Raw genomic sequence first — 26,203 nt, 5'->3', positions numbered from 1 at the left:
CGGGGATATTCATTACATGGGGATCATGTGTACGAGGTTTTAATAGAATAGGCTTTTTGGTCTTTTGAAACGAGAGCGAGAGCTTCTAGACCTTGAGAGATGCAGGTCGTGAGGGGGGCACAGCACAAACCTGCGATGCCCTTTTCCGTTGGCAGTTCAAGTGGCGTTCTTATCACCTCCGACTCTCTTTATTCCGCTTTAGCTGCCGCCGAACGGACATGGTCAGATAAAGAGCGTGACCAAGGGCAGGGTCAGGGGATCCGGCTCTCTGCCAAGACAAAGTCCAAAATGCGGGGGAAAAGAAGAGAAGCGAGATGGCTGGCTGGCTAGAGCTCTGTTTTGCGGGGGAGGAGAGCTTGGCCTTTGAAGCCATCTTCTAAAAAGATCATCCATTTTTTTCTCCTCACTAACAAGCAAGCCATCTGCGGGAAGAGGCCATCGTTCTCCCGTCCATCCGATCGCTTGGGACCTCGGTTCACGGCTATGTGACAGGCGGTTTGTTCGGTAAACTTGGGATGAACTGGTAATGATTGTCTTGGTCCGAGTGTGCAGGACTGGTACAGGCTGGTGAGTGAGCTGAGGTCTTTTATTTATGAATACTTTATTTATCACTGTGATATTATTGTCATAATGAGAGGCAGTTCATGGTGATATCGATCTCACAGAGATGTCATCTGGAGCGTCGTGTCTTGATGGCTTCATCGAGTTCTAGCATTGAGTGAGTACGCCAGATCTGTCCAAAATAATACATAGTTCACGGTGAGTAACTTGTGCAGATGGACAATTTATGCCATCGCCAAGACTATTTCCAACTTCAAGAGGGAATGGCTGCCTCAAAGCCTTGTTCACTCACGGACGCGTTCCATGGTGTTGAAGCACGCACGGTGCTCAGCAAGAGAGCAGGCAGGCCCTTGTGTGAGCAGGAGGCAGCCGACTCATGAACCCAGCGAGATAGAGGAAACAAGGATAAGGTTATCCCACAAGTCAAACACTCTAACCAAGACGGTCACGGTAGCCAAGAAGCAAGTCCAAGTGGTTGCTCTCGCTAAGATCCTAGGTATGGAGAAGCTTGAGCTCACGTGAGTCGGCTGGTGCTGGAGGCCCAGTGAGTTATTTCCTGCTCAAGTTCCCGTCCCCACCGAGAATAGTGGAGGTGGAGAGGGCGGCAAGTGGGCTGTGGCTTGTCAGTGGCTTAAACATCGTCAATTGATCAAGAGCATTCACTTCTCAGTCTCAACAACAAAAAAGCACATACAGATCTTCTCCCTGAAACAGCTTCAGCCGCAATAATAATAGCAGAGGCATCCAAACTCAGCCTACATCATCAGCGAGGCAGAATTCCGTCATGGCAGATTCTCCCTGCACCGCCTCTCACTGCGCTCTACGCGCTGAGGCTGTGTCTCCTCGCCATCTGATTGGCCTCTCAGCCCTCACCAAGAGCCCCTTCTATGGCTTCGTTGCCTGCGTGAGCTGACGGACCCGTTGGTTCTCTCAATCTCCCCATTCTCCTCGCGTAATACAACCTTTGCAGCCACTGCATGTCCGAAAATGGAGGTACTCGGCGCGGTCGCCAGTGGCATCGCCGTCGTGCAGGCTCTGGAAGCCGTCCGTAAGACAGTCGGCCTGATACGCGAGATTCCTGAGATACAAGGCGATTTCGATGGCCTTATAAAAGAGGTATATTCTTATTCCTTTGCTTGGCGGTGACGACTAGCGTCTGACTCAATTGCTCTAGTTGGACTTGACCGAGGCCATGGCCAAGGCTGCTCAGCGGATCCCGTCCAACTCGCCAGAGCAGGACTTTTTAGCCAAGGCAACCGAGCAGGTCAACGAGGTGACGACTGAGCTGAACAAGGTCCTTGAGAGCTGCGCGCGCGGGACCGACGAGGCCGATAAGAAGCTGTGGAAGACGAAGAAGAGAAAGTGGCTTCTAGAGGAGCAGAGGATTCTCAAGCTCGAACGCAAGCTGCAGAACGCAAAGGGCACTCTGCATCTTGCCATGACGTCGCATGGGATATCCAGCGAGGCAGAGTCAGCCGCTACCCACGAGTTTCGCCAAGACCACCCCTCGCTGATGCTGAAAGCAGATTCCGAGCTCGGTTCCAGATGTTTATGGACCTTTTCATGCTAGAGTCGAGAACTAAAGCATTGGGGATTCAGGCTGAGCTGCCAGGGCCTCAACCAGCTGAGGAGCTGCCGCCATCTTATGTCCTAACATCAGAGCCAGAGGAACTCGACGATGATCGTGTGGAGGACCTCGACAGTGATTCAGACTATCTCGGAGAAAAGTCCATCGGTCTAGTGCCCACTCATGCCCGAGGAATTGTACACCCTCCAGGATCCAAAGAAGACGAATATTCAACACAATGGACATACAACAACTCAGTACAGCTAAGATCCGCCATGCCAGCCCGACGAATGACCTATACACACACATGCCAATGTCGATGTCACTTTAAGGAGAGCAGCTACCAGAGTGCACCTTGGACGCGGTCCTTGGTAGGCTCGTGGCTTCTCCGTAGCAACGACTCGAAGCAGTGCACGAACCCGAACTGCTGCAGACAGAAACGCTCGCCGCGCCTCCAGTTCCAATACCAGGTTCCCACATGGTTCTTTTCCGGGGCTCTTAGCTTTCAGGCAGCTTATAGCCAGTTCTCAGGGCTCAACTGGTCCTTACGGCCGCTAACCTTGATCGAGTTTACTCATGATATTTGGGGCGATCTTAGGGCTGGTATTCATATTACCCAAAAGACTTTGACCAAGGCGCCTTTTTACCCGAATGACCATGATGTTTCTGGTGAAGGGCTCATGGAGGTTAGTGATGAGCCTCAAGCTGTGTGAACCGTTGTGCTCATCCTCTCGCAGTATGCAATCCGTCGTCGACTTTACAATGGGGTTGAGGCTCTCCTTTGTCAATGGGCAAGTGTCTTGCCAGAATCCGGACTCCCCAGGTAGGTGTTTATTATGCTCTCCTCGTCAGAGAGACAGCTCTAACCTCGCCCAGGAATGTTTTATACGAGGCAAATGCCGCTCTTCAGCATCAGTTCCTCACTGACCACGAGATTTACATCCTCAACAAGGTCAAGTCTTTCGTCAAAGATCAGCCCGAGACGACAACCACCCAGGTTCATACTGCCGTCCGCCAGGGATGGGGCCTGAAACATGCCCTCGAGGAAGAACCTTGGGCCATCGACACCTTTGACAGCACCGGCTCCACGCCCCTTCACCTAGCAGCTCGGATGAACCGCACTAGGGACGCTGAGATGCTTGTCAACGCGGGCGCCGACGTCGACATCAAGGCTTACCACGGCCGGACGGCCCTCATGTTTGCTGCCAACTGTGGTGATGTTGACACAGTCAAAGTCATCCTCAAAGCCGGCTGCAACCCGAACATAACTGAAAACGACGGCGCTGCAGCCCTCCACTTTGCTGTACGCCGCCACTATCCCGAGATGGTGGCACAGCTACTGGCTGCTGGCGCCGATGCCATGGGATGTGATGAGCGGAACAGCACTCCGCTTCACCACCTGGCTCAGGGGTCAGCTTGCACTTTTGACGATCTCGCAAAGGTCATTGATATACTTCTTTTGGCCAAGGCTGACCTCGAGTTCCCTGATGACCTGGGCTTTACTCCGCTGCTCGATGCCCTCATGTATGATCAAGTGTCAGGTCTGAGGTGTCTGATTAATGCGGGTGCTTCCCTGTCCGTCATTGACTACGATTCACGAAATATCCTACACTTCGCTGCAGAATTCTCCTCCCTGCCGGCTTTGGAACTGCTCAACGAGCTGGACCTCCCAAACCTAAACCCCTACCGCGGCAACGAGGGTGGCTACACTCCTTGGGACTGCTTCGTCTGGATCAGCCATGCCCCGTATTGGCTAGACATTGGGTCAAAGCGTCTCCCGAGTTATGAGGAGCAGAGCTCATTCATGAGACTCTATGGCGGTATTCGAGATCGAAACCTACGTGATGACATTGAGACTCTTGAGAAAGTGCTGGGCTTTCTCAAGGCACGAGACGGCCCCATGGCACGTGTGCGCCTGGTGCCCCTGATCAAGAAGGAAGAGGAGTGGGAGCGCGAGAACTATGTTGCTTGGGCTAAGGCTGTTGATAAGAGGATACAGCATGAGGAGTGGCAGCTCGCTATGGATGATGTTGAGGATTATCTCAAGGATCTGAGGGAAGAGTTGGCCACCCCTGTGTGGGAGACACCGTCAAAGTACGGTTATCTGTATGACGATGAGGTAGTGTCGAGCGAGGAAGAGGAAGAGGAAGACGAGGAGAAGGATGAGGCGGTGGAAGTCGACGACTCAGATGATGAGAAGTCAACTACCGATGAGAAGCAAGCTTCTGATGCAGAGTCCGACGTTGAGGAGATTCCAAGGCTGATGGATGGAATATCTATTTCGGTGCGGTAACTCTTCAAGCAGACATGATACAAGGAAACTGTCGCTTCAAGGCGAGTCATGAAAAGTACAGGATTATTCATATCCAGACTACACTTGGATTATCTAGTTTAGCGCACACGAGGGCTTTCACGGGAGGCGTTTGGATATTGATTCGATAATACGGTCAACTAGCTGCAATATAATAGCGACTATATAGCTGCAAATACTTGTTATAACAGGTTATTACCATTATCCTCGGCATTTCTACTACGCTCTAAATTTTACAAGTGATATCTCATACTATAAACAGCTAATATAAAGCCTTAGAACAGAAACTCGTGACAGCATCTCGGCATACAGTTCAACCAAACAACAACTCTTCCACGGCCATTCATCAGAAACAAAGCATTCTTCTCCAGCCCAGTCTCTCTCTGTACATGAAAGCCAAGCGCCTATCTTCTCTCAGGGGTATGAAGCCATTCTTCCCGCGTCTAAAGAGAAAAGAAGAGACCAAATCTCCCACGGTCTATCTCTCTCTCTAGATGTCTTTGTCTTTAAAGCCCTCAATCATCTTGTACTCCCAAAAAGTACCCAGCTCAAGACACTCCTTGACGCAGTCTTCTTCCTCCCACCACCACGTGTCGCCAGTGACATAACCTCCCCAGACCTCCATCCAAAGCATCCGCCCGACGAGGCACCTAAGCTCCGCCTTGACCTCGTTGTCGTCCCGCACCCTGTCGATAAAGGGGTCGCTGCTCTCCTCGGATGATCGGCTCTTCTTGACGCTCTCGAGCACTGCGTAGAATCTTGTTGATGTGATGGTGCTGCCGTAGCCTCGGAGGGAGGCTTCGCCCATCCAGTCTCCGAATAGCTTGCTTGGGTTCGTGCATCGAAAGTTGCGCTCAAGATTGAGGAGGAGATGCTCTTCTAGCCATGTGCGCATGCGGTTTCCGAGAACCTTGGCGCAGGGGAGAGGATCGATGAGCGTCAGGTGTAGAGAACCTCCTTGGCGTAGACACTTGCTGATGTTCTTAAGCACGGCGGGTATGTCTGACGATGGGCACAGAGCGGGAAGAGAGAGTGAGTAGACGGTTTCAAAGAGGTTCGGCGCAACGGGGAAAGCTGATGGAGATACCGATGGAACCAGCACGGGGTTGACGTTTGGGAATTTGGCGTTTGAGAGCGGTGTTGCTGAGAGATGGTAGATTTTCTTGCTTGGATAAAGCGCTGCGAGATATGAAGCCATCGCTATACATGTTAGCATCTGGCCTTGCTCCTTCTTATGGTGTTTTCTTTACCTTGAGATTCGTAGAGCGCTAGGATTTTGACGCTTCCAGCATCACGACTAGGCGGCAGAGAGCGAACAGGGCTCTGCGGAATGGGATCGAGGTGAAGTAGAGTGGATAGCATCCATCGCTTCTTCTCCATGACAAGCTCCCCATGGAGACTCTCATCAACGGTGCTCCAAACCTCTTTAATCCGCGAGAGGACGACGGAGGCGTTTGCAGCTGCCATACGCTTGACCTCTCTGTGCAGCGTCTCCAAGTCTGTGCCAATATCATGACTCGTCTTTATCAGAGCCTGTGTTGGCGTCTTCATATCTTCACTGGGGTCCTTTTCGGAGAGACAAGCCCATTCTTCGGGGGGGCGCCAGTTGTCTGCGCCGTTGGACTTGAACGTGATCATCATGGGTACCTTTGTTCGAGCAGCGAATCTAACGCCGGGGACAACGTTGGATGGAGAATCAGGTCTAAGAAGCGGCGCTGGGAAGTTTCTATTTCCTATCAGTGGCAGTTCTCTAGGAGGGTTGGGTATCTTACCTATCTTCCTCGGGCGGCGTCACAGGCTGATCAGTATCAGGCTCGGATGAGATACAGACCTCGGAAGACAAGTCATGATTGTCAGATCCCGAGGTTCGAGGGATAGACGATACTTCTGTTTGCTTTGTGACGTACGAAGCCGGTCCCAGAGGCTGAACGAGCTTCGAAGTCTCCGGCCTCGAAGTTTCCGGGCCCGAACACCTCTTTGCCCTCGTCGCCTGAAGCTCAACATTAGAAACCTCATTCGACAAGCCTGAGTTGCGATGGCTAGCAGTGTTTGAATCCTTGGAGCGAATGCTGTTCTTGTCCTTCTTTGAACCCCGACCCAGGAGGAAACCAAAGGGATGGTCAGATGAGGATCGACCGCTGTGAACAGATTGAGAACGTCTGACGATGGACTTTTCTCTTTCTTTCTGTTTTTGCTTTTGTTCGCGCTTCTTTTCCTTTCTTGCCCGGTGTTCTCCGACGAGCTCGCGGTCGGGATCGGTCCATATGACGTCGAACATGGCTGCGATGAGGCTATCGCGAGGATGCCAGAAGAGATTTAAGGAGTGGAAATCTCGTGTGATCTAGAAGCAGGTTTCAAAATGAAATGGAACGAGTGGAAGAGTCTTGAGGTGTCTATTCTCGCAGGTGGTGCTTGGAGTGGTGAAGAAAGAAGAGATGTTTTTGCAAATGATGAAGCTGTGGAGATCACATCAGGCATCTACCGCAAGAGAAAGTATTTCTCAGCACCGTTCGGCTCGTCTAGTTGACGGCCGTTGCCAGCTGCCAGCACTGGCAGACCCTTCTAGTGCACATACGCACACAACGTGCAACGTCAGTGATGATCAATGGGCCGAGGCATGTCTCCCCTAGCATAGTCCATACAAAGAGCTAAGGATGAAGGCTAAGAATGCGTTGGCATGATGGGATATAAAGAACGGAGGAATAGTCTCATCAGGTCAAGCGTAGTCACACAGATATATAACCATCACGACCTGGCCCAATAGTAAAAATTCACCCTCTTCTAGAATAGTGGCTTCACCCCTCTTCGGATATGTACAGCAGATTCGGATGCGCCATTGGACGCCTTCTCGCTTGATAAAGGCCGGGGAGGTGCAGGTCGTGTCACAGATTCGTGCTACTTGAGGGTCATCAACTATCTAGTTCCTACGGATAGGTTCGTATGTTGGTGGAGATTGATGATAAGGGACGAGTAATCAAAGGGTTGGATGTATGTTGCGATATCATCTACATGTTGATAAACCTTGACATCTCCTGGCATGAACCTCAGCGAGTAGCAAGCGTAGACATACATATTAATCTCCAGCTGCTTTATCCTCTTCACGATGGTGATACACAGCCGGCCCGCAGAAACACCACCCTCCCCTTTGTAACTCCAACAAAGAAACCTCCCAGGGCCCAGAAAACGACGTGACCTCTTCCCACGAGATGCCCCCCCCCTTTTGGAGGGCAAACTTCACGTCGTGCCTGTGCCTCGCAACTTGGACTCGAGAAAGCATTCGAGTCTCTTTTGCACACAAGAACCGTTTGTTCGGTAACTGTGCTTCCCCTAGTCTGAGGTCATTGACAGTTTTCGCAGCTGGCTGCCAGGTGTCGGCCACTCGAGGTGCATATCACCTTGCACTTTTTCCCTCTCCCCCTCTTCCCTGACCTGCTTCTTCCTCTTCTTCTTCTTCATTTCATTTCCTAGAGTCACACTCGTTCAGTGTCACCCTCATCCTCTCCACGGCGTTTATTGGCGTCACCAGCCAAGCTTCTCTACCTCCTTTTCCCCTTTAACTCTAATTCTTTTTCTTTTCACGATCAAGAATCCTTCAACCTCTTCACCTTCAGGCCATTCACCGCGACAAAAAACCTCGCGATGGCCTCTTCTCCTCCCCCTCACGGCATGATAGACGCCAACCGTGATCAAGGCGCACCCTCGTCGTCTCGCTTCTGCGGCGCCCGCGACCTCCTCAACAAGGTCGACGGCTACATCAGTTCCTCTCGTCTGGGCTACTTCTTCCGTCTCCCTGGAAGCGGTCACGTAAGAAATCCTAATCATTTTCTCGGCTTGAGCTAACCCTTCAGCCTGACGAGATTGCTGGGTCAACCTTTTTCGAGAGATTCGCGCTGGTTTGACTACTTTTGCGACCATGGCATACATCATTGCCGTCAACGTATGTCGCCTTCAATTCCTGCGTCTCTAACTCAAGCTGATGTTCAAAGGCTGCGCTTCTTTCTCAAACTGGCGGTACTTGTGTCTGCGACTTGGCTGATAGACAGGCCTGTGACAAGATTGACGAATACGTCGCCTGCAAGGAAGGCAAGTCAATAGTAGAGTCTCGCAGAATACAACTGACGAAGCATCAGATGTTCGACGAGACCTTGTCACCGCTACCGCCGCCGTCGCTGGAATGGCAAGCTTCATGTTTGGCCTCCTCACAAACCTCCCCGTCGCCATCGCGTACGTCACCTCCTCTTATCATCTCCTTCAGTATCGTGTATACTAATCCCATTACAGCCCTGGAATGGGTCTCAACGCCTACTTCACTTTCCAAGTCGTCGGCTACAACGCCAGCGGCCCCATCCCCTACCGTCTTGCCCTCACCGCCGTCTTTGTCGAAGGTCTCATCTTTGTCTTCCTCGCTCTCACGGGCATGCGACAGTGGCTCGTCAAGCTTATACCCGCCACTATCAAGACTGCCACCGGTGTTGGTATCGGCTTCTTCCTCACGGAGATTGGTCTCTCGTACTCTGCGGGTATTGGCGCCATCACTGGTGGCTGGACAGCTGCGCCGTTGGCTCTGGGTGGTTGTCCTATCGAGATGATTGATGAGGTGACGGGCATGTGTGCTGGAGGTCAAATGTCCAGCCCCAAGGTGAGTTGCTTCCCATATCCAAGCAGTGTCAATACTGACTATAGTAGCTCTGGGTCGCCGTCTTCTGTGGTGGTATCGTTACCGCGTTCCTCATGGCCTTCCGCATCAAGTACGCCCTCATCATCGGCATCGCCCTCGTCTCCATGCTCTCTTGGCCGTAAGTCCACTCCCCTATTCTCTCCCTCCCAACCTAACCTTCATCAGCCGCAACACCCCCATCACCTACTTCCCTCACTCCCCCGAAGGCGACTCCCGCTTCGACTTTTTCAAGCAAATCGTCGTATTCCACCCCATGGAAAAGACACTCAACAAGCTCGACTGGGCCTTTGAAGCTCCGGCCTCGCAGTTCGCACTCGCTCTGTTCACCTTCCTCTACGTCGACATCATCGATGCCACTGCGACTCTCTACTCCATGGTCCGTTTCTGCGGCGTCGTGAGGGACAGCGACGGCGACTTTCCTCGCTCCACCATCGCCTACTGCACTGATGCTGCCTTTATCTCTATCAGTGCCTTGTTTGGGAGTTCCCCTGTCACGGCCTTCATTGAGAGCGGTGCCGGCATCGCAGAGGGCGGGAGAACAGGACTGACTGCCATGGTCACCGGGCTTTGCTTCATCGTCTCTGTGTTTCTGGCCCCCATCTTTGCATCTGTTCCTCCATGGGCCACTGGCTGTACCCTCATCTTGGTAGGTTCCCTTCGTCTTGGGCTTCTGCCCAGAGCTAACTCTTCCCAGGTCGGCTGCATGATGATCCGTCAAATCACCCAGATCAACTGGCGATACATCGGCGACGTCCTCCCCTCGTTTGTCGTCATGACCTTTATCCCCTTCAGCTACAGCGTCGCCTACGGTCTCATCGCGTAAGCTCCCCCCTATCCTCCCTCTCAGATCCCAGCTAACAATATTCTCAGCGGCGTCTTTGTCTACACCGTCCTCAACGGACTCATCGCCATCGTCGTCTTCCTCTCCCGCGGCCAGCTCGAGCCCCGCGAGTACGATCTCAAGGAGTACTGGACCTGGAAGGGATCCGGCCGCGCCCCCTGGTTCGTCCGCGCCATCCGCCGCCGTGTCAGCGATGATGACAGCGACGACGACGAAGACGACCGTCAGAGCCGATCTGACATTGCCATGGACTACATCGACCGTCCTGGTCACAGCAGCTCCGAGACCGCCGTCTCCTCGGGCAAGGAAGAGGCCGTCACCAAGACTGGACGTCCCGGTTCTCCTCCTGGCCACTGGGTGAACTAGCCCGATGCTTGAATGTCCTTCGCATCTACCTATGTAAGCAGTCGTTTCAGGGGAGACTACATCTCATTTTGGCTTTGTGAGAGGCAGATTTCACTCTGCATAATGATGATATATACAAGCTGTTGAGCGGCTCAGAAGAAGGGGTCGTCATGTCAACGGAATAGAATCCACTCAGATAGAGAGACAGACGGCATACCACAGAGGCAGAGAGAGCTAGATGAGATAAGATGACTGGCGGGCTTGATAGATGCCGTGTAGTAATGTAACTAGTTTAGAAATGAGAAATCAAAATCATGTACGCCTTGTTGAATGCTTTGCTCAAGTGTCATGATCCGTACAACTCCCTGTTTCTTCGCGTCTAAAAGGCACCGCGTCAGCCGTTAAAACATCCATCATGGACAAGTGGTATCAGAAAACTCTAGCTTGCCCTTCACCGGCCGCGAGACATGGTATCTTAATCCTCATTGCCATCACTTAAACTCCCATATCAACATCGCCGTCGCCATCACCGCCTCCTCCTCCTCGGCCTCTCAAGGCTTGCTCAGCAGCTTTTCTTCTCTCCAGACTCTCCTTCACCCACTTCTCACAAGCCTCATCACCCCCCTCGGCGATCTTGCTTCGTACAACCCCTTTGAGAACCTCGCCTGCAAAGCCCACAAAGTTGTGCCTCCGCAGCGCATTCTCAAATGCCCAGTCTCGTCGCTTGCGCTCTTCTCGTGCCAGCAGCTCCTCGTCACCAAAGTCACGTGCGCGCTGTCGCAGGTCCCGACACATGGCGAGGAGGTTGAAGCGGATCTCAGTAGCGTCGTAACGGGCAATACGGCGCTGTAGCACTTCGACCACGCGGCTGGCAAAGTTGTCCGACGTACAGGCACCATGCGAGATGGGAGCCGGTTGAAGACCGTCCAGTTCGTACAGTGTGCCGTTGATGGGCGTATAGGCGATAAAGTGGAACGCATCCTCAGCCTCGGCGCCCGTCTTGTCCGTCTCATCTGCAAAGGGACTACTACGGGCGAAGCTGTTGTGCACCTCGCGAATGAGGTCCGAGTTACTGAGGGCCTCACCACGGAACTCGGGTGGCAGCACCATAGTAAACTCTCTAAACTCGCCCAGCTTCTCGCCAATCTCGACATCATCCGTCTTGTTGAGCAGCACACTCAGCAGCGCTTGCGTGGCGCACGCATTCTGGATCGTCTGGGCGGCGAAAAAGATGTTCTCCGAGGCCGAGTGGTCAAAGGAGCCGTCGCGAGGGCCCTCGGGTGTCGCATAGGGCTGGTCGGTCGGGTACTTGAACAGGAAGATGACGCCGTAGACGGGCTGGAGGGTGAGGAGCTCGGAGGGGTCGAGTGTTAGGAGTTCTTCAAACTGGACGTCTTTGACGCCGAGATTTTCGATGAGCGAGGTGAAGACGCCCTAGAAGCTTGCAGTCAGCTCTAGCACACGTCTAGGAGATATATCTATGCCGTACCGCATCAGACTCAACTGTAAAGGTTCAGGTTAGCGCAAGGTTCAGCATACAAGGCAAGGAAAGTACTGACTGGTGTTCCATCCACCACTCATGATTGCGACAGGCCTAGTGGTGACCAGTAATTCCAAGCCAGCGCTGGCAGATTCCGATGAGAAATTCCTTTATAGGGAACTATATGCCGAAAAGAAAGGGATAGTATAGGCTCAGTCGCTCAACTTGCCTGTTGCGGGACAAATTGAGTAGAGGTTGACGAGGTGAATGACGAATGTTGAAGCTCGGAGCAAAGACGGAGCTCGCAGCCACGTTCTGATATCATCCGCCACTTTGTCTACTGATAAGATAAGCCGCCCCTCGAGGCAGCAGCAACAGCTACGACGACGACAGCTCTCAACAAGGAACAGGGGTTGACATGACAATGACAATGACAATGACAAGCAAGCTAAAATACCATGTCTTCGATCTTGAACAAAGAGTTGATGCACCGCTGGTAACTGTCTAAATACGCCCTGAACATGGCCACGCAGAGAGCACTAATAAGTCAACTCAACTTGACCATCAACCCAAACAAAGCAAAGCTCGCATCTGATTGCGTCGCTTCTGGTTAATCAATACAAGGGCCTGCGCCCAGCTTCCTTCTGAGGAAAGCGTCTTGCAAATGAAGAAGAATAAAAATAATACTGTACCCCGTGAAGAATATTGCCCCAAGATGAGAAACACCCCCAACTCCCTGACCCTTCCATCCTTGAGACGCTTGCCGTGGCAAAGCTGCCCATGCTAAACTTTTCCGCTCATACCAACATCATCTCGCTTGAATCCATCCATCCATACCTACCTACGCGTCGCATCGCATCGCATTCATCCATATTCATTCCCCTTTTACCATACCCTCCTCCCAAGACCAAAGCGGAACACGCCCGGTACCTAGACCGCGACAAGCTGTTCAACCACTGGTTCGTTCGCCTCATTATTTTCCGGAACTCCTCGTTCTTCACGTATTTCATCACCTCCCTGCCCCTCTGCCTGTTCGCCACCTTGTCCCGTTCCCGTATCGGCATTTTCTCCTTGAGCTGGTGTCTCCTCCTGGTTTTCGTTGTTTTCATTCTCCTGTGCTGCTGCTGCTTCCGCTGCTGCTGCCGCCGCCGCCGCTTCGGCCTCTCTACGTTCTCTCTCGGCTCGCGCTGCCGCCTCTAGGTTGGCAATGTGTCTCTCTGCGACACCTGGGGCGATACTGGCAAGAAACAAGAGACCGGCTCGCTCCAGCCGTCTCACCTGCGAGATAATCCAACTCTCTGGACCCTGATGCTGCGCCACTAGTCTTCTAGCCATGTCCTCTGGGTTTGGCTCTTGTCGAGCCTGGCCATTCTGGTCACCGCCTCTCTGTGGAGCTCCTTGCGGGTCTGCGCGTGGGCGCCTTGGTTGCTCCATGGGAATCAGATTCTCCAGATGCCGTCCCAGAGGTCGCCAAATATGATCCGGAATACCATTCAAAACACCTGTGCTGATAACAAAGATGAGCACTGCAATGGTAATGATGGTGAACCATCTCGACCAACTTGCAGTGGGAGAAGTGAAAAACCAGACAAATAGGGTGAGCCGGAACAGAAGCCATATCTGCGGCCAAAGCTGCATTAGCAGAGGTGGAAGCGCTGCTGCAGGAGGGTTGCCACGATGCATCAAGGGGGCCACAGCTGCCATTTGGTCCTGTTGAACTTGTGCCTGGTTTTGGCCTTGGTCCTGGCGCGCTTGGTCCTGGCGCGCTTGGTCCTGCTGAGGAGGAGGCACATATTGTTGTTGCTGCTGTTGTTGAGGCTGCGGCTGGGGTTGAGGCGGTACTTGAGGCTGGATTTGAGACAGTGGCTGTGGTGCCGCATGAGGACGCAGATGATGGTGATGATGGTGGTGGTGATGCCTTGCTCGCATCTGATTTTGAACATCGTGAATAGCACCAAGTGTAGAAGGGGTTCGAAGTTGCGGGAAACTCGCTTGACCTCGAAGTCGCGGAGTATAGTAAGTCTCAGCCCCCGCGTTGTTGAAGAGCAATGCTCGTGGTCCTTCAGGCGATGACAGAATGTATACTTCGGAACCTGGTCTTGACTGTGAGCTTCCAGGAGCCCCAGTGGTGAGTCGAGCAGCCGACTGGTCCGGAGTTCCTCTTCCGCTACCAGCCATTGAGCTGGGGGTAGGGTAAACTGGCGTGGTCACACCAGGTTGTGCCAAAGAGCGGTTGTAAAGAGAGGTGCTTGAAGCGCTGCGCTGCATTGCGCTCGTCATTGCCAGTGTTGCTTGATTGACATCGGCATTTCGAATGATATTCTGAACATCTGCCGGAGTCATAGCTCCACTTGCATTGCCTTGTCCCGAGGTGCGAACGACAGTCTCAACTTGGTAAGTGTGTCCGTTGGGTCCTACATGCTCGCGGTATATGGTGTGACCTGGAGCAGGGCTCGCTCGACCGCTATTGTCGCCTGCAGGAGCATTCCCAGCTGCGGTGTCCCCAACGCCGCGCATGCCCATCTGAGCTCTGGTCCGCTGATTCTGATTCAATGCCCTCGCCATAGCCTCTCGCTGGATATTGTTCAACCACTGAGTCATGTTCTGGTGATGATGTTGAAAGGCGGCGGCTTGCTCGGGCGTGTGGGACGGTGACGGTGACGGCATGCGCGGCTGAGGAAACGGGTTTGAGGTCGGGGGCATCGAATGTCTCCAAGTGAAACCTGGCGCAGTCTGGTATCCAAAGGCATGGCCGTGGGCATGTTGAACATGCTGGCGGGGGACGTTTGTTGGGGGAGCGGAAGCAGTTGGGCTGGGGCCGCGAGCTGGAGCTGGGGCTGGAGCTGGAGCTGGAGCGGGAGCGGGAGCGGTGACGGGAGGCACTGTCGGAGTAGATGATTGACTATCTCGGGTATCCCTAATGACAAGATGAATGGTCTGTTGTTCGGGGGTACGGAGCTGCAAAGACGAGGTGCCAGTTAGCAAAAGTGTAAACGGCGGGCAATTGAAGTCCGGTATCGAAGCAACTTACCGCATCGGCACCGAAGATGTCCAACAAGGTATCTGACTCGCGAACAATAGCACGTCCACGATGAATGAGTCGCTGATGTTCGTCCGGAGGTCGCAAAGGGAGAGTCTGGCGAATCCTTTCCTTCAGTTGCCTAACAGTGGTGTTGGCAGCGATACCGGGGAACAGCAAAGGTCGATTCACGCCGACCGAAGGCGACACGACCTGCAAGTTGACGGTCTGGTCGTCTACTGAGGAGCCCGAGGAGGCATCATCCGGTCCCTCGTCGTTGGGACGAGCAGTGGGGGGCTTGGAAGCCATGATGGGCAAGCTGCGAGCATGCCACACCAGGCTATAGCTTCGGGGTTGGTAAGCACGGGGAGGAAGAGCTTCGGGGGCGAAGAGTTGAAGGATCAGGGATGACGGAGCGGAAGCAAGGAGATGGATAATTCGGTTATCGAGAGTTGGGTGCTTGGAGTCCCCGCTCTTGCCGTGGCTGCGGCTGCGGCTACGTATGAAGGTGTTCGCGTCAAGCTTGGTTGAGAAAAAGCACCGACTTGTTGACTGACGTCGGGTCGCAGAGGTATCGTCTTACTAACACGGGTCGGGTCGCATGTCCAACAAATGGATCTGGAGACGGATACAAAAGCAATGGGGTATATTGGACAAGGGCGCGAAAAAGGAATGAGACGAAGCTGAAGCAAGTGCCAGAGAGTCGATATATGCCCCTAGAGAGGCGATAAAATAGATGGGAGAAGAAAAGAGAGGTGAAAGATGTGATACTCCCCCCGTTCATCAACATGGACGGACGTCGGTGGTCAGGGTAGGTGGCCTTTTGGAGCCTTGTAATGGATGGAGCCAGCCTGCCAACCTGCGACAGGCACTCAAGGCCACAAACAGTTGCGGTGTCGGTACGTACCTTTTTTTGGAGGTGTTCTTTCTGTCCTTCTGTGCAGTCGCTTCTGAGCTCTGGCCACCTTCCCGTTGATGAGGCGGGCTTACGATTGGCCCAGGCTGGGATCGGCCCCTGCGGTCCTGACCCGTTTGTGCTCGTCCCTTCCTTCCGTCTCCCGCTTGACCCAAAGTCCAAAGTCCAACGTTTGAGCGAGAGAGTGACAGAGCTCAACTCCTCCCTCGGGATATCGGCGCCTCTTGCATCCGAAGCTGCAGCCCGCCCACCCACGAGACAAAGCTGAGGGTGCGGCTAACGGCTGAACAGGAACAGCCTCAACTCAGCGTCATCGTCCTCTTGACGTCAATCCTAAGTCCATCTAGAAGAGGGCCTTTTATTCCCCCTATCAGCCGCATCGCGCATTGCGCAATCAAAGCGTGCAATTAAAGAACGGGATCCGTCCGTTCGTTCGCCGCCGCCATGGCACCAACCCTTGGGCCTGGCTCCTCCCAGGTCGGCAGTCACATGCTCCGCTGCTCGTTCTACGCGCGCTCTCGCTGCGCAAACTGCTTCTCACCGTCTGCCTCTCGACACATGTTTCTCAACTCGACGACAAGGTCGCGATGCCTGCCAAGGCCCTCACTATCCTCCATCCGCACCTTTGCCTCCAATTCGGGCAAGAGACCGAGATTTTCACAGCGCCTCGGCGAGGCCATGCGAAACACCAAAATCCAATGGTACCGGATCCCTGTCGGTCTGGGTATCGGATTTCTAGGCCTCGTCCAGTTCTATAAGGTCTCTTCCAGAGAGAAGGAGCGTCGAGAGATTGAAGATGGCCAGGAGAGCACCAAAGCCCCCAAGAGGCGGCCTAGAGTGCGTCCTGATGGTCCTTGGTACGCAATTCCCATCACCGCCCCTATCCCACCTCGATGCCCTCAATGCTAATTCGACTCCAGGCAAGTCCAGGTCATGTCGACTCTGCCTCTCAAGGCTATCTCCAGGCTTTGGGGCAGGTTCAATGAATTGACCCTTCCCTACTATCTTCGAGTTCCTGGCTTCAAGCTTTATTCGCTCGTCTTTGGTGTAAAGTCGGTCTCCCAAATCGGCCCATATCTACAAAACTTATACTGACGTGTACAGCCTCGACGAAGTTGCCGAACCCGACCTTCACGTATATCCCAACCTCGCATCCTTCTTCTACCGTCGTCTCAAGCCCGGTGCTCGTCCTCTCGATCCTAACCCCCACACCCTGCTCTGCCCGTCCGACGGAAAGGTTCTTCAATTTGGCCAAATCGAAGGCGGTGACATTGAGCAGGTCAAGGGTATGACCTATAGTATCGACGCTCTTCTCGGAAAGAACACGCCTGCCCCCAGCATCTCGAGCCTGTCGTCTTCGTCGTCTTCGTCGTCTTCGGACGACGAACGAACACTCACCGAAATTTCAGACAGCGAAGAACTTGTGAAGCAGGATGAGGAGTTTGCCCAGGTCAATGGAATCGCGTACACACTGCCTGACCTTCTCTCTGGTGCTGGAAAGCAGGGTCCTTCGGACAAGGACCAGGCCATGCCCGCATCTCCTGGTGTTGAGTCCGAGGTTCGGGCTGAGCTTGCCCTGGGTGAGCGGCCCTGGTATGATGTCCTCTCCCACGACAAGGCAACTTCTCTCTACTATGCAGTCATCTACTTGGCTCCTGGCGACTACCACCGATTCCACTCTCCCACCAACTGGGTTGTTGACCGACGTCGTCACTTTGCCGGGGAGCTGTACAGCGTGTCCCCTTATCTTCAGCGAACCCTCCCTGGTCTCTTCACTCTCAACGAACGCGTGGTGCTCCTGGGTCGGTGGCGCTGGGGTTTCTTCAGCTACGTCCCAGTCGGTGCGACCAATGTGGGTTCCATTGTCATCAACTTTGACAAGGAACTACGGACAAACAGCCTGTTGACGGACACGGCGGCCGACCGGGCAGCTGAGGAGGCGGCCAAGCGTGGTGAGCCCTATCTGGGCTTTGCTGAGGCAACTTACGAGGCAGCAAGTCCCGTTCTCCGAGGCCACGCACTTCGACGTGGTGAGGAGATGGGTGGTTTCCAATTAGGAAGCACGATTGTGCTAGTATTTGAGGCACCAGCAGAAAAGACGGGTGAGCACAAGGAGCGAAGAGGCTGGGCCTGGGCTGTAGAGAAGGGACAAACGGTCAAGATGGGCCAAGCACTAGGACGAGTGATTGAGTGAGACACTGTATAAACAAAAGTAAAAGGCGGCACATGATGTCAGCATTGGATATCTAGAAATGTATAATTGTATTACAATTTGGTGCCAAGTCAATTGCTTGTATTGAATAAGTGCTTATGGTCGATGGGACTTGTGAGAGCTATCTCACTAGTAAACAGCCAGTTAGCAAGCTCGATAGTAAGACAGATATATCGCACTCATAAACAGTTATAGTTCTTAGTAGTTTATTCGTAAAGTCTAGACTATGCAATGCCGGCTCATTTCAAGCTTCTAGTAGTCTACCGCTAAATGCAATTCCAAAAACGCTTTCCCCCCCATGATTAATCATAGCTTCATGGCTCTCTGGTCCGGGCGTGTTCAGGCACCAAAGACCTTGACACGCTCCTCAACGGGAGCATACTCCTTCTCACCAGCCTCGCCGGCCTTGGCACCGAAGACGAGCTGGGCGTTGAGCTGCCAGGTGGCGGGCAGCTTCCAGGTCTCGGTGACCTTCTCGTCGATCAGGGGGTTGTAGTGCTGGAGGTTGGCGCCCAGACCCTCAGCCTCGAGGGCGGTCCAGAGGAGGTACTGCTGGATGGCGTTGGTCTGCTGAGCCCAGGGGGAAGCGGTCGGCGTAGATGGCGAACTTGGCCTGGAAGCTCTCCTGGACGGTGATGTCGGTGAAGAAGAGGACGGTTCCGGCGGCGCCCTTGAAGCCGGCGATACGGTTGGCGGTGGTCTCCCAGGCCTCAGGGGGAACGATGGCCTTGAGGGAGTCAGAGGTGATGTCCCAGAGCTTGTCGTGCTCGGCGCCGAAGAGGACGACGAGGCGGTTGGTCTGGGAGTTGAAGGCCGAGGGGGTCTGGAGGGTGGTCTCCTTGACAATCTCCTGGATGCGCTGGGCAGTCACGGGGAGGTCCTTGGAGAGGGCGTAGTAGGTGCGGCGGTTCTTAGCCAGCTGGAGGACGAGGTCGGCGGAGAGCTTGGCGGCCATTGTGAAGGTTGGTTTGTGGTTTTGGAGTTGAAGGTGTAAGTAGTAGAAGCTTTGTAGAAGTTGAATGAGTCTGTCGAGAAAAAAAGAGAAGCAATTCAAGAGGAAACACGTCGAATATATACCAATCTCTCCACCGACTCGTTCACCAACAAACCCCTCCTCCTTCCCCCTCCAGCCCCGCCAAATGTCACAACACATCAAGACCCTGACGGAATGTCGCAAAGCAAAAGACCCCACCTTGATTCTTTGCAAAGGCCTGACTAATGCAGGTCTCGGGAGAATTGCGAGCGTCGCGCGCGGTTACTCGGCCCTGGTTTGTCATGCTAGCGCGGGCATTGCCCGGAGTGTAAACATGCTCCGTGGCCTACCGCCGCCGTAAAATTTGTGTCGACCGGCGATGAAGTGGGGCTCCCGGCCGCTTGTGTCAGGATTGATCAGCGAAGAAATGCGGATGTAAAGTTCCGAATCTGGTTAGAGTTCCGGGCGTTACCCTAGAGAAGAGAGCGAAATCTCGGAATTGCGGAAATAGATGGAAAGAACTGTTGCCATTCGACGGGTTATCCGTCTCGGATTAGTTGATCTGGAACAATTAATGTCTACGGCTTCAATAGTTGATTCAGCGGTGTGTTGCTCTGTGGAATCTCTGCTGTATCTCGCATTGTGCCCCCAACATCACTGCATCTGTAGTATCCCACCATATCCCGTTCAAATGCCGACAGCATAATCCAACCTCGCAACTATGCACCCCAATGGCACGACCTATTTCATCTTTTGCCCCAACATGATACGATCCCAATGCACTACCCTATAATTCCCCTCAAAGAGAAACCGGCTTCACAACCAACGGCGCACGTGCTCTGCGCTCCAAGTGGTGCCATGTCGATTACATGCCGCTGATTCAGAGCGGGTCGGCCCCACGGGAAGGTACGTACCCATTTTTTTCTCTACCCCTCCAGTTTCTGATTTATCGTGAAACCGCGCGCGGGAGCTCGCAATGATTGATAACGACGAGACGCTGATTATGTATGTGCCTCGCTCACGTAAATCAACGTTACCTATTACAGGGCTGACCCGACACGCGAGAGCTAGACCCGGAAACGGAAATGTCATGTCTTGTTTCGTTTCAGCTCTCCTGCGCGTCATCACCCCCAATCTGTGTGCCAAGTGTGATAATGCGGAGTGATTCCAAAGTGTCAGCGATGGAGTACGTACTTTGAAACAGATGCAGAGGTGTGATTCCAAAGTGGTTTCTCCATTAATGGATCTACAGCCTATTGCATGTTGTCTAAATATGCGATGCCAATCACGTACGAGGAAATGATAATATCGAGTTGCTCGTACGGCGTAGTGGAATCTCTACCATCACCACCAAACTGAGCCAATCACACAATACGTCACAGAGAAGCCAATATTGTGAACATATATATATCATGATTCAACTCAACTTCCCAGCCTGGACAGAGCAAGTCCTCAATGGTCATGGTCCGTCTCAAATCGCCGCTGGGGTATTTTCCATACAAGAAACCCGTCCACCTGCGAGGTGCCAATGGGCTTTTTCCATCGCTCAACAGACAAAAAAAAACAAAACCATATAAAGTGCTTCAACCTCTCAACGCCTTGTTCCATGTCCCAATGCTCCTCTCATCTCAAACAAATGCAAATGCTTACCCCTCTTGCTTGCGCCGCGGCCATCTAGAATGCGTCGGCTCATATCCCTCCTCTCGTACAATGCTCATCCCCTCGCGTAGAAAACACAAGTTTTGTCCACCCGTCAATGTAACTTTTCGAGTTTCTTTTGTTCGTTTCATCGTCGTCATTTCCATCCCAGAAGGTAGACATCTACCATGTCTCGGCAATGTATCTGCCCTCCTCCTTCTTGAGTTGCCAGAACTTGTGAGCCTCCTCGCGCTCGAGGTTGCCCTTCTCCATGGCGACGTCGCAGAGGGCCTCCTCAACACCCTCGCCCATACCCTTGCTGCTACCGCAAACAAAGATGCGTCCGTCGATGGAGTTGTTGATGATGTACCAGACGAGATCGGCCTGGTTTCGCACCTCCTCCTGCACATACTTGCCAGTGCCCACTCGGCTCTGCACAACGCGCTTGACCTCCTCCTCGTGGACACCCCACTCGCCGTTGTAGATCTCGTCCACGAGAGAGTCACGGATGCCCTGGAGGACCCAGACCTTGTTGGCGCAGTTGGCCTGCTTCAGACGACGCTGGACAAAGCCTCGGAAGGGAGCAATGCCAACACCAGCACCGATCAGCAGCATGGGGCCGTCAGAGTTGAACTGCTTGGCCAGGGGGTTCGCCATCAAACCCTTGAACATGGGGATGAAGACCTGGGGAGCCTTCTCACCGGCGGCCTGGGCTCGCATGAACTTGTGAGCTTGACGCTCAAAGAAGCCGGAGCCGACACCAGCACGGCAACCACGTCGCCAGTCCATAGAGTCGTGGACAGTGACGGCAATCTCAATCAGGCGACGCTGAGAGTGGTCACGAAGGGCGTACGACTCTGTGGGGTCATTAGACAGAGAGTAGAATCGGGGCATGAGCTGAGGCTGGACCGAGAGGAGTTCGTCCAGAGGAGGGTGAGAGCTGGGGAAAGCGTTGAGGATCTGGGAGAGGGTAACGTGGGGACCACCGCGGAAGTCAGAGAAGATGCTAGCTCCCTCGTTCGAGCAGAGGTACATGAGGATCTTCTTCTCATTGGCAGCCGAGGCGTGCTCAGCAATGATACGGAGAAGCTCCTTGGTCGGGGCATATGACTGAATGTCTGTGGTCCAAGTGAGGAGCTCACGTCGGGTGGTGATGAGCTCACGAGCCTTCTCGTCACCCCAGACGGTAGGCCAACGACCCTTGGTGGTCTTCATGAGGACGGGCTTGTCTCGCTGGAAGCGAGGAATCATGAGAGTGTCAAGGATCTCATCGACTGAGATCTCATCGTTGGGCGCCATGACACCAATGGCACCACCGACTCTGAAGTCGAAAATCTCTTCAGGAGGGTAGTCGGTGATGTCAAGGTCGAAGTGGTAGGTGCGCTTCTCAGCACCAGGCCCGGTTAACTCGCGAGTGTTGTGGATCTTGGCGGGGTAGACATGGTGAGGAGGATGAGGCTGAACGAACTGAGGAGGCTGAATTGTGGTGTCGACAGCCTCATAGCCAGGTCCGGGGGTGAGGAACTTGGTGGTGGGGGAGGAGGGCTCAGTGTCAGAGCCAAGGGAGATGGCCGAGTCGGTGGGAGAAGAGACTGGCCGAGGAATTGAGGTGAAAGAGACGGTCTTCTCAGGCATCTCAATGACGCCAGTCAGATGAGCGGGAATGTTTCCAAGTCGAAGTCCAAGAGACTTGTAGGCATCGTTGTCGGGAAGGGGAACGTCCTCATACTCGACGTTGGCCCTGTCACCCATGCAGCAGGCGCCGCCACAGCAGCGTCCCACAAACTCGGCCCTCGACTCTCCAGTGATTCGCTGGATGTCACGGGCGTTCTGGGCAATCAGGCGTGTAGATGCGCGGCGGCGGCGCTCGAGGGGGATGACGGGCTCATCTTCTTGGTCATCGGATTCGTCCGAGTAGGTCAGGGAGGGGGCAATTGAGGGAGTGCCCTCGGTGATGGCCAGCTCGGCGGGGTTTGGTGCGGCGGGGTTGACGATGCCATCAATGTGGATTGGAGAGGCGGCGGCAATCATGATGGGCCAGAGATGTGTGTTGGTCACACGGAGAAGGTGGTTGTTGAGCGAATTGAGGGTCGGGTGAAGGTATTGGTATGCCCGTCGAATTGGGAGAATCGTGGCGGTGGTTTTTCTTGGTAGAGGTGGGAATCGACGTCAGAACCTAATGGGCATATCGCAGGGACCCAATTCAGCAAGGATGATGCTATGTCCTGGATAGGATGGATGAAACTTCAAAAACGAGTCAACAGAGAAAAGGACAGGAGATGCGATTGATAAGATCCTGTAGACACGATAACAAGGTTTTGAAGGGTTGTGTGGGAAGGAGGAAGTGAAGGAAGGTTGGAGGGGGCAAAGGCTCAAATAATACCTTAGCCCGGCCGATGGCGGGAGGTTATAAAAAATGGAAGGAACGCGCCCCCCGATGCGGGTTGGGGATATTCGGCGGGGCTTCCTGGAGGGAGTGGTGTGTGCATCGGTCAAAGGGGGGTGTGGGTCTATACGGGCGAGGATTTGCTGGAAGGGAAAAACGAAGGTATCTTTGCGGTAGCACTCCTGTGCCAGGATTTTTTCCTTTTTCCCCGTCTATTCACAAATTAATTCTGGCATTAACACACGGGTAGGTGTGGAAAATATGCCAGACAAGGCCCAGGGTCTACTCGTTCGGGTTCGTGTCTTGAGTTTCAATGCCTTGATTGTTTTTCCTGAACCTCGGCTGGCCGAACTCTGCAGTCGGAATCCCGAAGAATGCCCACTGGCTGCTTTGTAGCTACGACTAAGCTGTGAATAAGAACCCAAGCAGCACATGCAAGGATAGGGCTGCTGCTGCTGCTGTTGCTTCTTTTCTGCCAGGGAGAATGAGAAACCCGAATTCGAGGAGCAGACGACGGCACCCCCTCCCCTTGTCGACTGGCTTCAAACACGCATTCATGCGGAGTCATGTTCGCTCTGCTGCTTTTGCTTCCATGACTGACTGAGGAGCTCCTCCTCTCCTCTCTCCATGACCTGGCCTGGCCCCGGGGAGAAGGCCATTCGTCGCTCTTCTCCGCTCAGCTAAGCCGGGCCCCAGGTCCAGCCCCAAGCCCACCTCGAAACATTGGACCGAAGGGGAGTGGATGTGGACCCACGCACACACACGATTCGCGCAAATGCCCAACGGCTGGGATCGAGGATGGAAGCTGATGAGTGAAGGATGGGTAATTGATTGGGGATGCTGATGATGATTGAGAAAGGGGCGCGCGCGGTTGCTTGGAATGTTTGGCCCTTGGACACGCCTCCCGGGGTCCGTGTCCGAGGCAGGAGCCTTGTTGGGTTGTCATTATCGCAATCTCGTTATCAATCAATGACTTAATCAATCGAATCAAATCAATCGTGGCACTTAATCAATCTATGCACGTGGACAAGGGAAGCCGCTTCTCGGTTTCTCCTTCCATTCTCCGGATAACCTCTGAGCTTCCCCCCTCCTTCTCACAAGCAAACATTGTTGTCTGAGAGTTGTGCGCCAATGCATTGCTTGCTATCTGCTTCCATATCGAGCAAATCTTCCCTTTTCCCCCTTCAATGACGGCGGATGATCTAATGATTTGCCGATCCAGTGACCGGACGCCTGCCACCGGGCGTTGGACGGCCCTGACGCTCCCGTCATGTGATTGGCCACCCTGTTTATCAATCAACCACTCACCGACCGCCGCTTTGTCGTGGGCACGTCCAGTCAAGGCAGGACAAATCATTGTCTGCTCAACTCTTCGGTACATGCCCTCGGCAGTACCCACAAAACGTCACCAGGTCTCGGCGCAAATCAAGAGGCAGCACCAAAAATGGGGAAGGGAAGGGGAAGCCCTCACGAGGAGTTTTGCCAACACAGACAGACAGGAATTGCTCCTCCATTCGGCTTCTCTTTCCTAGCTCTTGTGCATCTTCCGGTCAGCAGGACAACTCTCTCTTGTTTCCTCACAACGTGACCTACCACCGTCAGCAGAAGAAAGGAATATCCGCCGCCACTAACCGCCACCGTCAATGTGCAACATTTTACCAAGTAAACAGTTCTTTTTTCATCAGTAAAAAAAATGCGCAAATCATACCTACCGGCCCGCCCGAGGGTGATGAGCGATCCTACACTGCACCAGTCTTCATTCACGTGCTTTACCGTAACCGGGCTACCGGTATGGACGGTGCCCTGTCCACACAGTAAGGCGCCCGGCTATCGGCCACGGTCTTCTAGCCCAGCAGTCCGCCAGAGCTCAAGCGTTTCGTGGTTGTCAGCACTGTAACACGATACCCATGCTAGATAGACACACACCTACAGTGAGCCGTATCAGCGAATTTCCATCCATTGTGTAAAAGGCACACGTGGGTCGCACAGGCTAATCGAGTCTCGTTCCGGTGCGCCCTCGGAGACCAATCCTTGCCCTCAATTAATCAATCAATTGGCAAGCAACGACTCCTTATTTCACGGTTTCATCCTGTTCTGTTGGGCAGCGGTGAGTCGAGTCTCTCCATGAGGCTCTGCCATAAGAGAAAAAAAGGGACACCATGTCACCCATCATCACCATCATGGTCTCTCCAAGGGGAAAACCCGCAGGGGTACGGTCGGGTCCATCAACCGACCACTAACCGTCTCCGTTTCCGAGTCAAGGCGTGCTCAGGTCAGGCCACTCGCGGTAGTCTCACGTCCCGGCTAGCCTCACGGTTTTCGAAGGCGCCGTCTATTCCCGCGATTGTGGCCTTTTCTTTGCTCCCAACAACCGGAAGCCCTTGATCCTTTTACCCCTGATGCTCACCGAGTCCCCAATGGCGAGGCAGGGAAAAGTCAAAGTCAGCTCACTGTCTCGTCACCGGCACGGGGACGTAATTCAACGGGTAGGTTATCCATGTATGAATCCATGGATGTATAAGGCACAGCCGCGACCTACCTACAGGACAGGCAGGTCTCCATCCGGGGTCCAGGAAAAGGAAGAAAGGCCTTGGCCCGGATCAGCTCCGGTCCCCGAACCGAGCCTTTCCGCGGGCGCCCCGGGGAAAAGGGAATCCCAGCGCGGGCCTTCGATAACGGCGACATTCCGTATCGCGGGCTCTGCAGCAGCATCTCCGGCTCTTACTCTCGAATCCATCGAATCGAGCACTACTGTCCTTGCCGGCGCAAGCGTCCTTTGCCTCCCCCACCTCCATCGTCCCCGCATTCTCTATCTCCCACTCTCGGTTTCTGGTCCTGCGTCCGATCACCCTCCTTTCGCTTTCCGAACCCGAGCCGATGCTGCTTCATGTTGGTGTGGGATACTGGAACTTGTCACTTTTGCCATACCATTGCCCAAAACTACAATTCTCTCCTGCTTACCCCATCTTTGACGAGCTGGGCATCTACAAGCACTCTGAGGATGACACATGCAGGCATTGCTTCCGACCACATGTCATCATCTGATGCATTCATGTTACCGTGCGAGGTAGCCAGGTGCTTCCCTGAATGTACCTCATCGTTGCGACGGTAAATTAGTAAAGGATTGAACAAGGGGAGACGCCAGGTCGTTGAACAGGCAAAAACATCGCTCATACACCATGGAAGAGCTGGTCAGCTTGACCCTGGAACCCAGTGAAGGGATTCGATGTTGGGGTTTACAGGCTGTTAAGCTGGGGCTCTCGGCCGTGTCATCGA

The 26,203-nt window shown here is 53.7% G+C and overlaps 8 protein-coding genes across 8 annotated transcripts; 3 read left to right on the top strand and 5 right to left on the bottom strand.

Moving 5' to 3' along the window:
- Positions 1-1,548: 1,548 nt before the first annotated feature.
- Positions 1,549-4,421, top strand: MRS44_014658 (uncharacterized protein; the record flags this gene model as incomplete). Its single annotated transcript, XM_046284639.2, has 5 exons — positions 1,549-1,677; positions 1,736-2,031; positions 2,088-2,814; positions 2,866-2,951; positions 3,005-4,421. The coding sequence occupies 5 exons, from the start codon at positions 1,549-1,551 to the stop codon at positions 4,419-4,421; spliced, it is 2,655 nt and encodes an 884-aa protein (XP_046127748.2).
- A 508-nt stretch (positions 4,422-4,929) lies between these two features.
- Positions 4,930-6,717, bottom strand: MRS44_014657 (uncharacterized protein; the record flags this gene model as incomplete). Its single annotated transcript, XM_065618500.1, has 3 exons — positions 4,930-5,639; positions 5,690-6,165; positions 6,212-6,717. 3 exons carry the CDS (start codon positions 6,715-6,717, stop codon positions 4,930-4,932), a joined length of 1,692 nt encoding a protein of 563 aa, XP_065474572.1.
- Positions 6,718-8,078: 1,361 nt separating this feature from the next.
- Positions 8,079-10,324, top strand: MRS44_014656 (uncharacterized protein; the record flags this gene model as incomplete). The annotated part of the gene is made up of 7 exons (XM_065618499.1): positions 8,079-8,243; positions 8,548-8,663; positions 8,721-9,078; positions 9,126-9,235; positions 9,283-9,763; positions 9,812-9,936; positions 9,988-10,324. 7 exons carry the CDS (start codon positions 8,079-8,081, stop codon positions 10,322-10,324), a joined length of 1,692 nt encoding a protein of 563 aa, XP_065474571.1.
- A 474-nt stretch (positions 10,325-10,798) lies between these two features.
- MRS44_014655 (uncharacterized protein) lies at positions 10,799-11,884 on the bottom strand (the record flags this gene model as incomplete). Its single annotated transcript, XM_046277203.2, has 3 exons — positions 10,799-11,737; positions 11,793-11,806; positions 11,863-11,884. The coding sequence occupies 3 exons, from the start codon at positions 11,882-11,884 to the stop codon at positions 10,799-10,801; spliced, it is 975 nt and encodes a 324-aa protein (XP_046127745.2).
- An 829-nt stretch (positions 11,885-12,713) lies between these two features.
- On the bottom strand, positions 12,714-15,111 carry MRS44_014654 (uncharacterized protein; the record flags this gene model as incomplete). The annotated part of the gene is made up of 2 exons (XM_046284637.2): positions 12,714-14,741; positions 14,815-15,111. The coding sequence occupies 2 exons, from the start codon at positions 15,109-15,111 to the stop codon at positions 12,714-12,716; spliced, it is 2,325 nt and encodes a 774-aa protein (XP_046127744.2).
- A 1,051-nt stretch (positions 15,112-16,162) lies between these two features.
- MRS44_014653 (uncharacterized protein) lies at positions 16,163-17,912 on the top strand (the record flags this gene model as incomplete). Its single annotated transcript, XM_046284638.2, has 3 exons — positions 16,163-16,575; positions 16,639-16,770; positions 16,823-17,912. 3 exons carry the CDS (start codon positions 16,163-16,165, stop codon positions 17,910-17,912), a joined length of 1,635 nt encoding a protein of 544 aa, XP_046127743.1.
- Positions 17,913-18,269: 357 nt separating this feature from the next.
- Positions 18,270-18,885, bottom strand: MRS44_014652 (uncharacterized protein; the record flags this gene model as incomplete). Its single annotated transcript, XM_065618498.1, has 2 exons — positions 18,270-18,428; positions 18,481-18,885. 2 exons carry the CDS (start codon positions 18,883-18,885, stop codon positions 18,270-18,272), a joined length of 564 nt encoding a protein of 187 aa, XP_065474570.1.
- Positions 18,886-20,724: 1,839 nt separating this feature from the next.
- On the bottom strand, positions 20,725-22,572 carry MRS44_014651 (uncharacterized protein; the record flags this gene model as incomplete). Its single annotated transcript, XM_046284636.2, has 1 exon — positions 20,725-22,572. The coding sequence occupies one exon, from the start codon at positions 22,570-22,572 to the stop codon at positions 20,725-20,727; it is 1,848 nt and encodes a 615-aa protein (XP_046127741.1).
- Between the last annotated feature and the right edge of the window lie 3,631 nt (positions 22,573-26,203).

Source organism: Fusarium solani, assembly GCF_023522795.1.
Source record: "Fusarium solani strain SB1 chromosome Unknown bctg00000010, whole genome shotgun sequence".
Taxonomy (NCBI): domain Eukaryota; kingdom Fungi; phylum Ascomycota; class Sordariomycetes; order Hypocreales; family Nectriaceae; genus Fusarium; species Fusarium solani.
The sequence above is the reverse complement of the archived record's forward strand: the minus strand, read 5'-3'. Positions and strand labels throughout refer to the sequence as shown.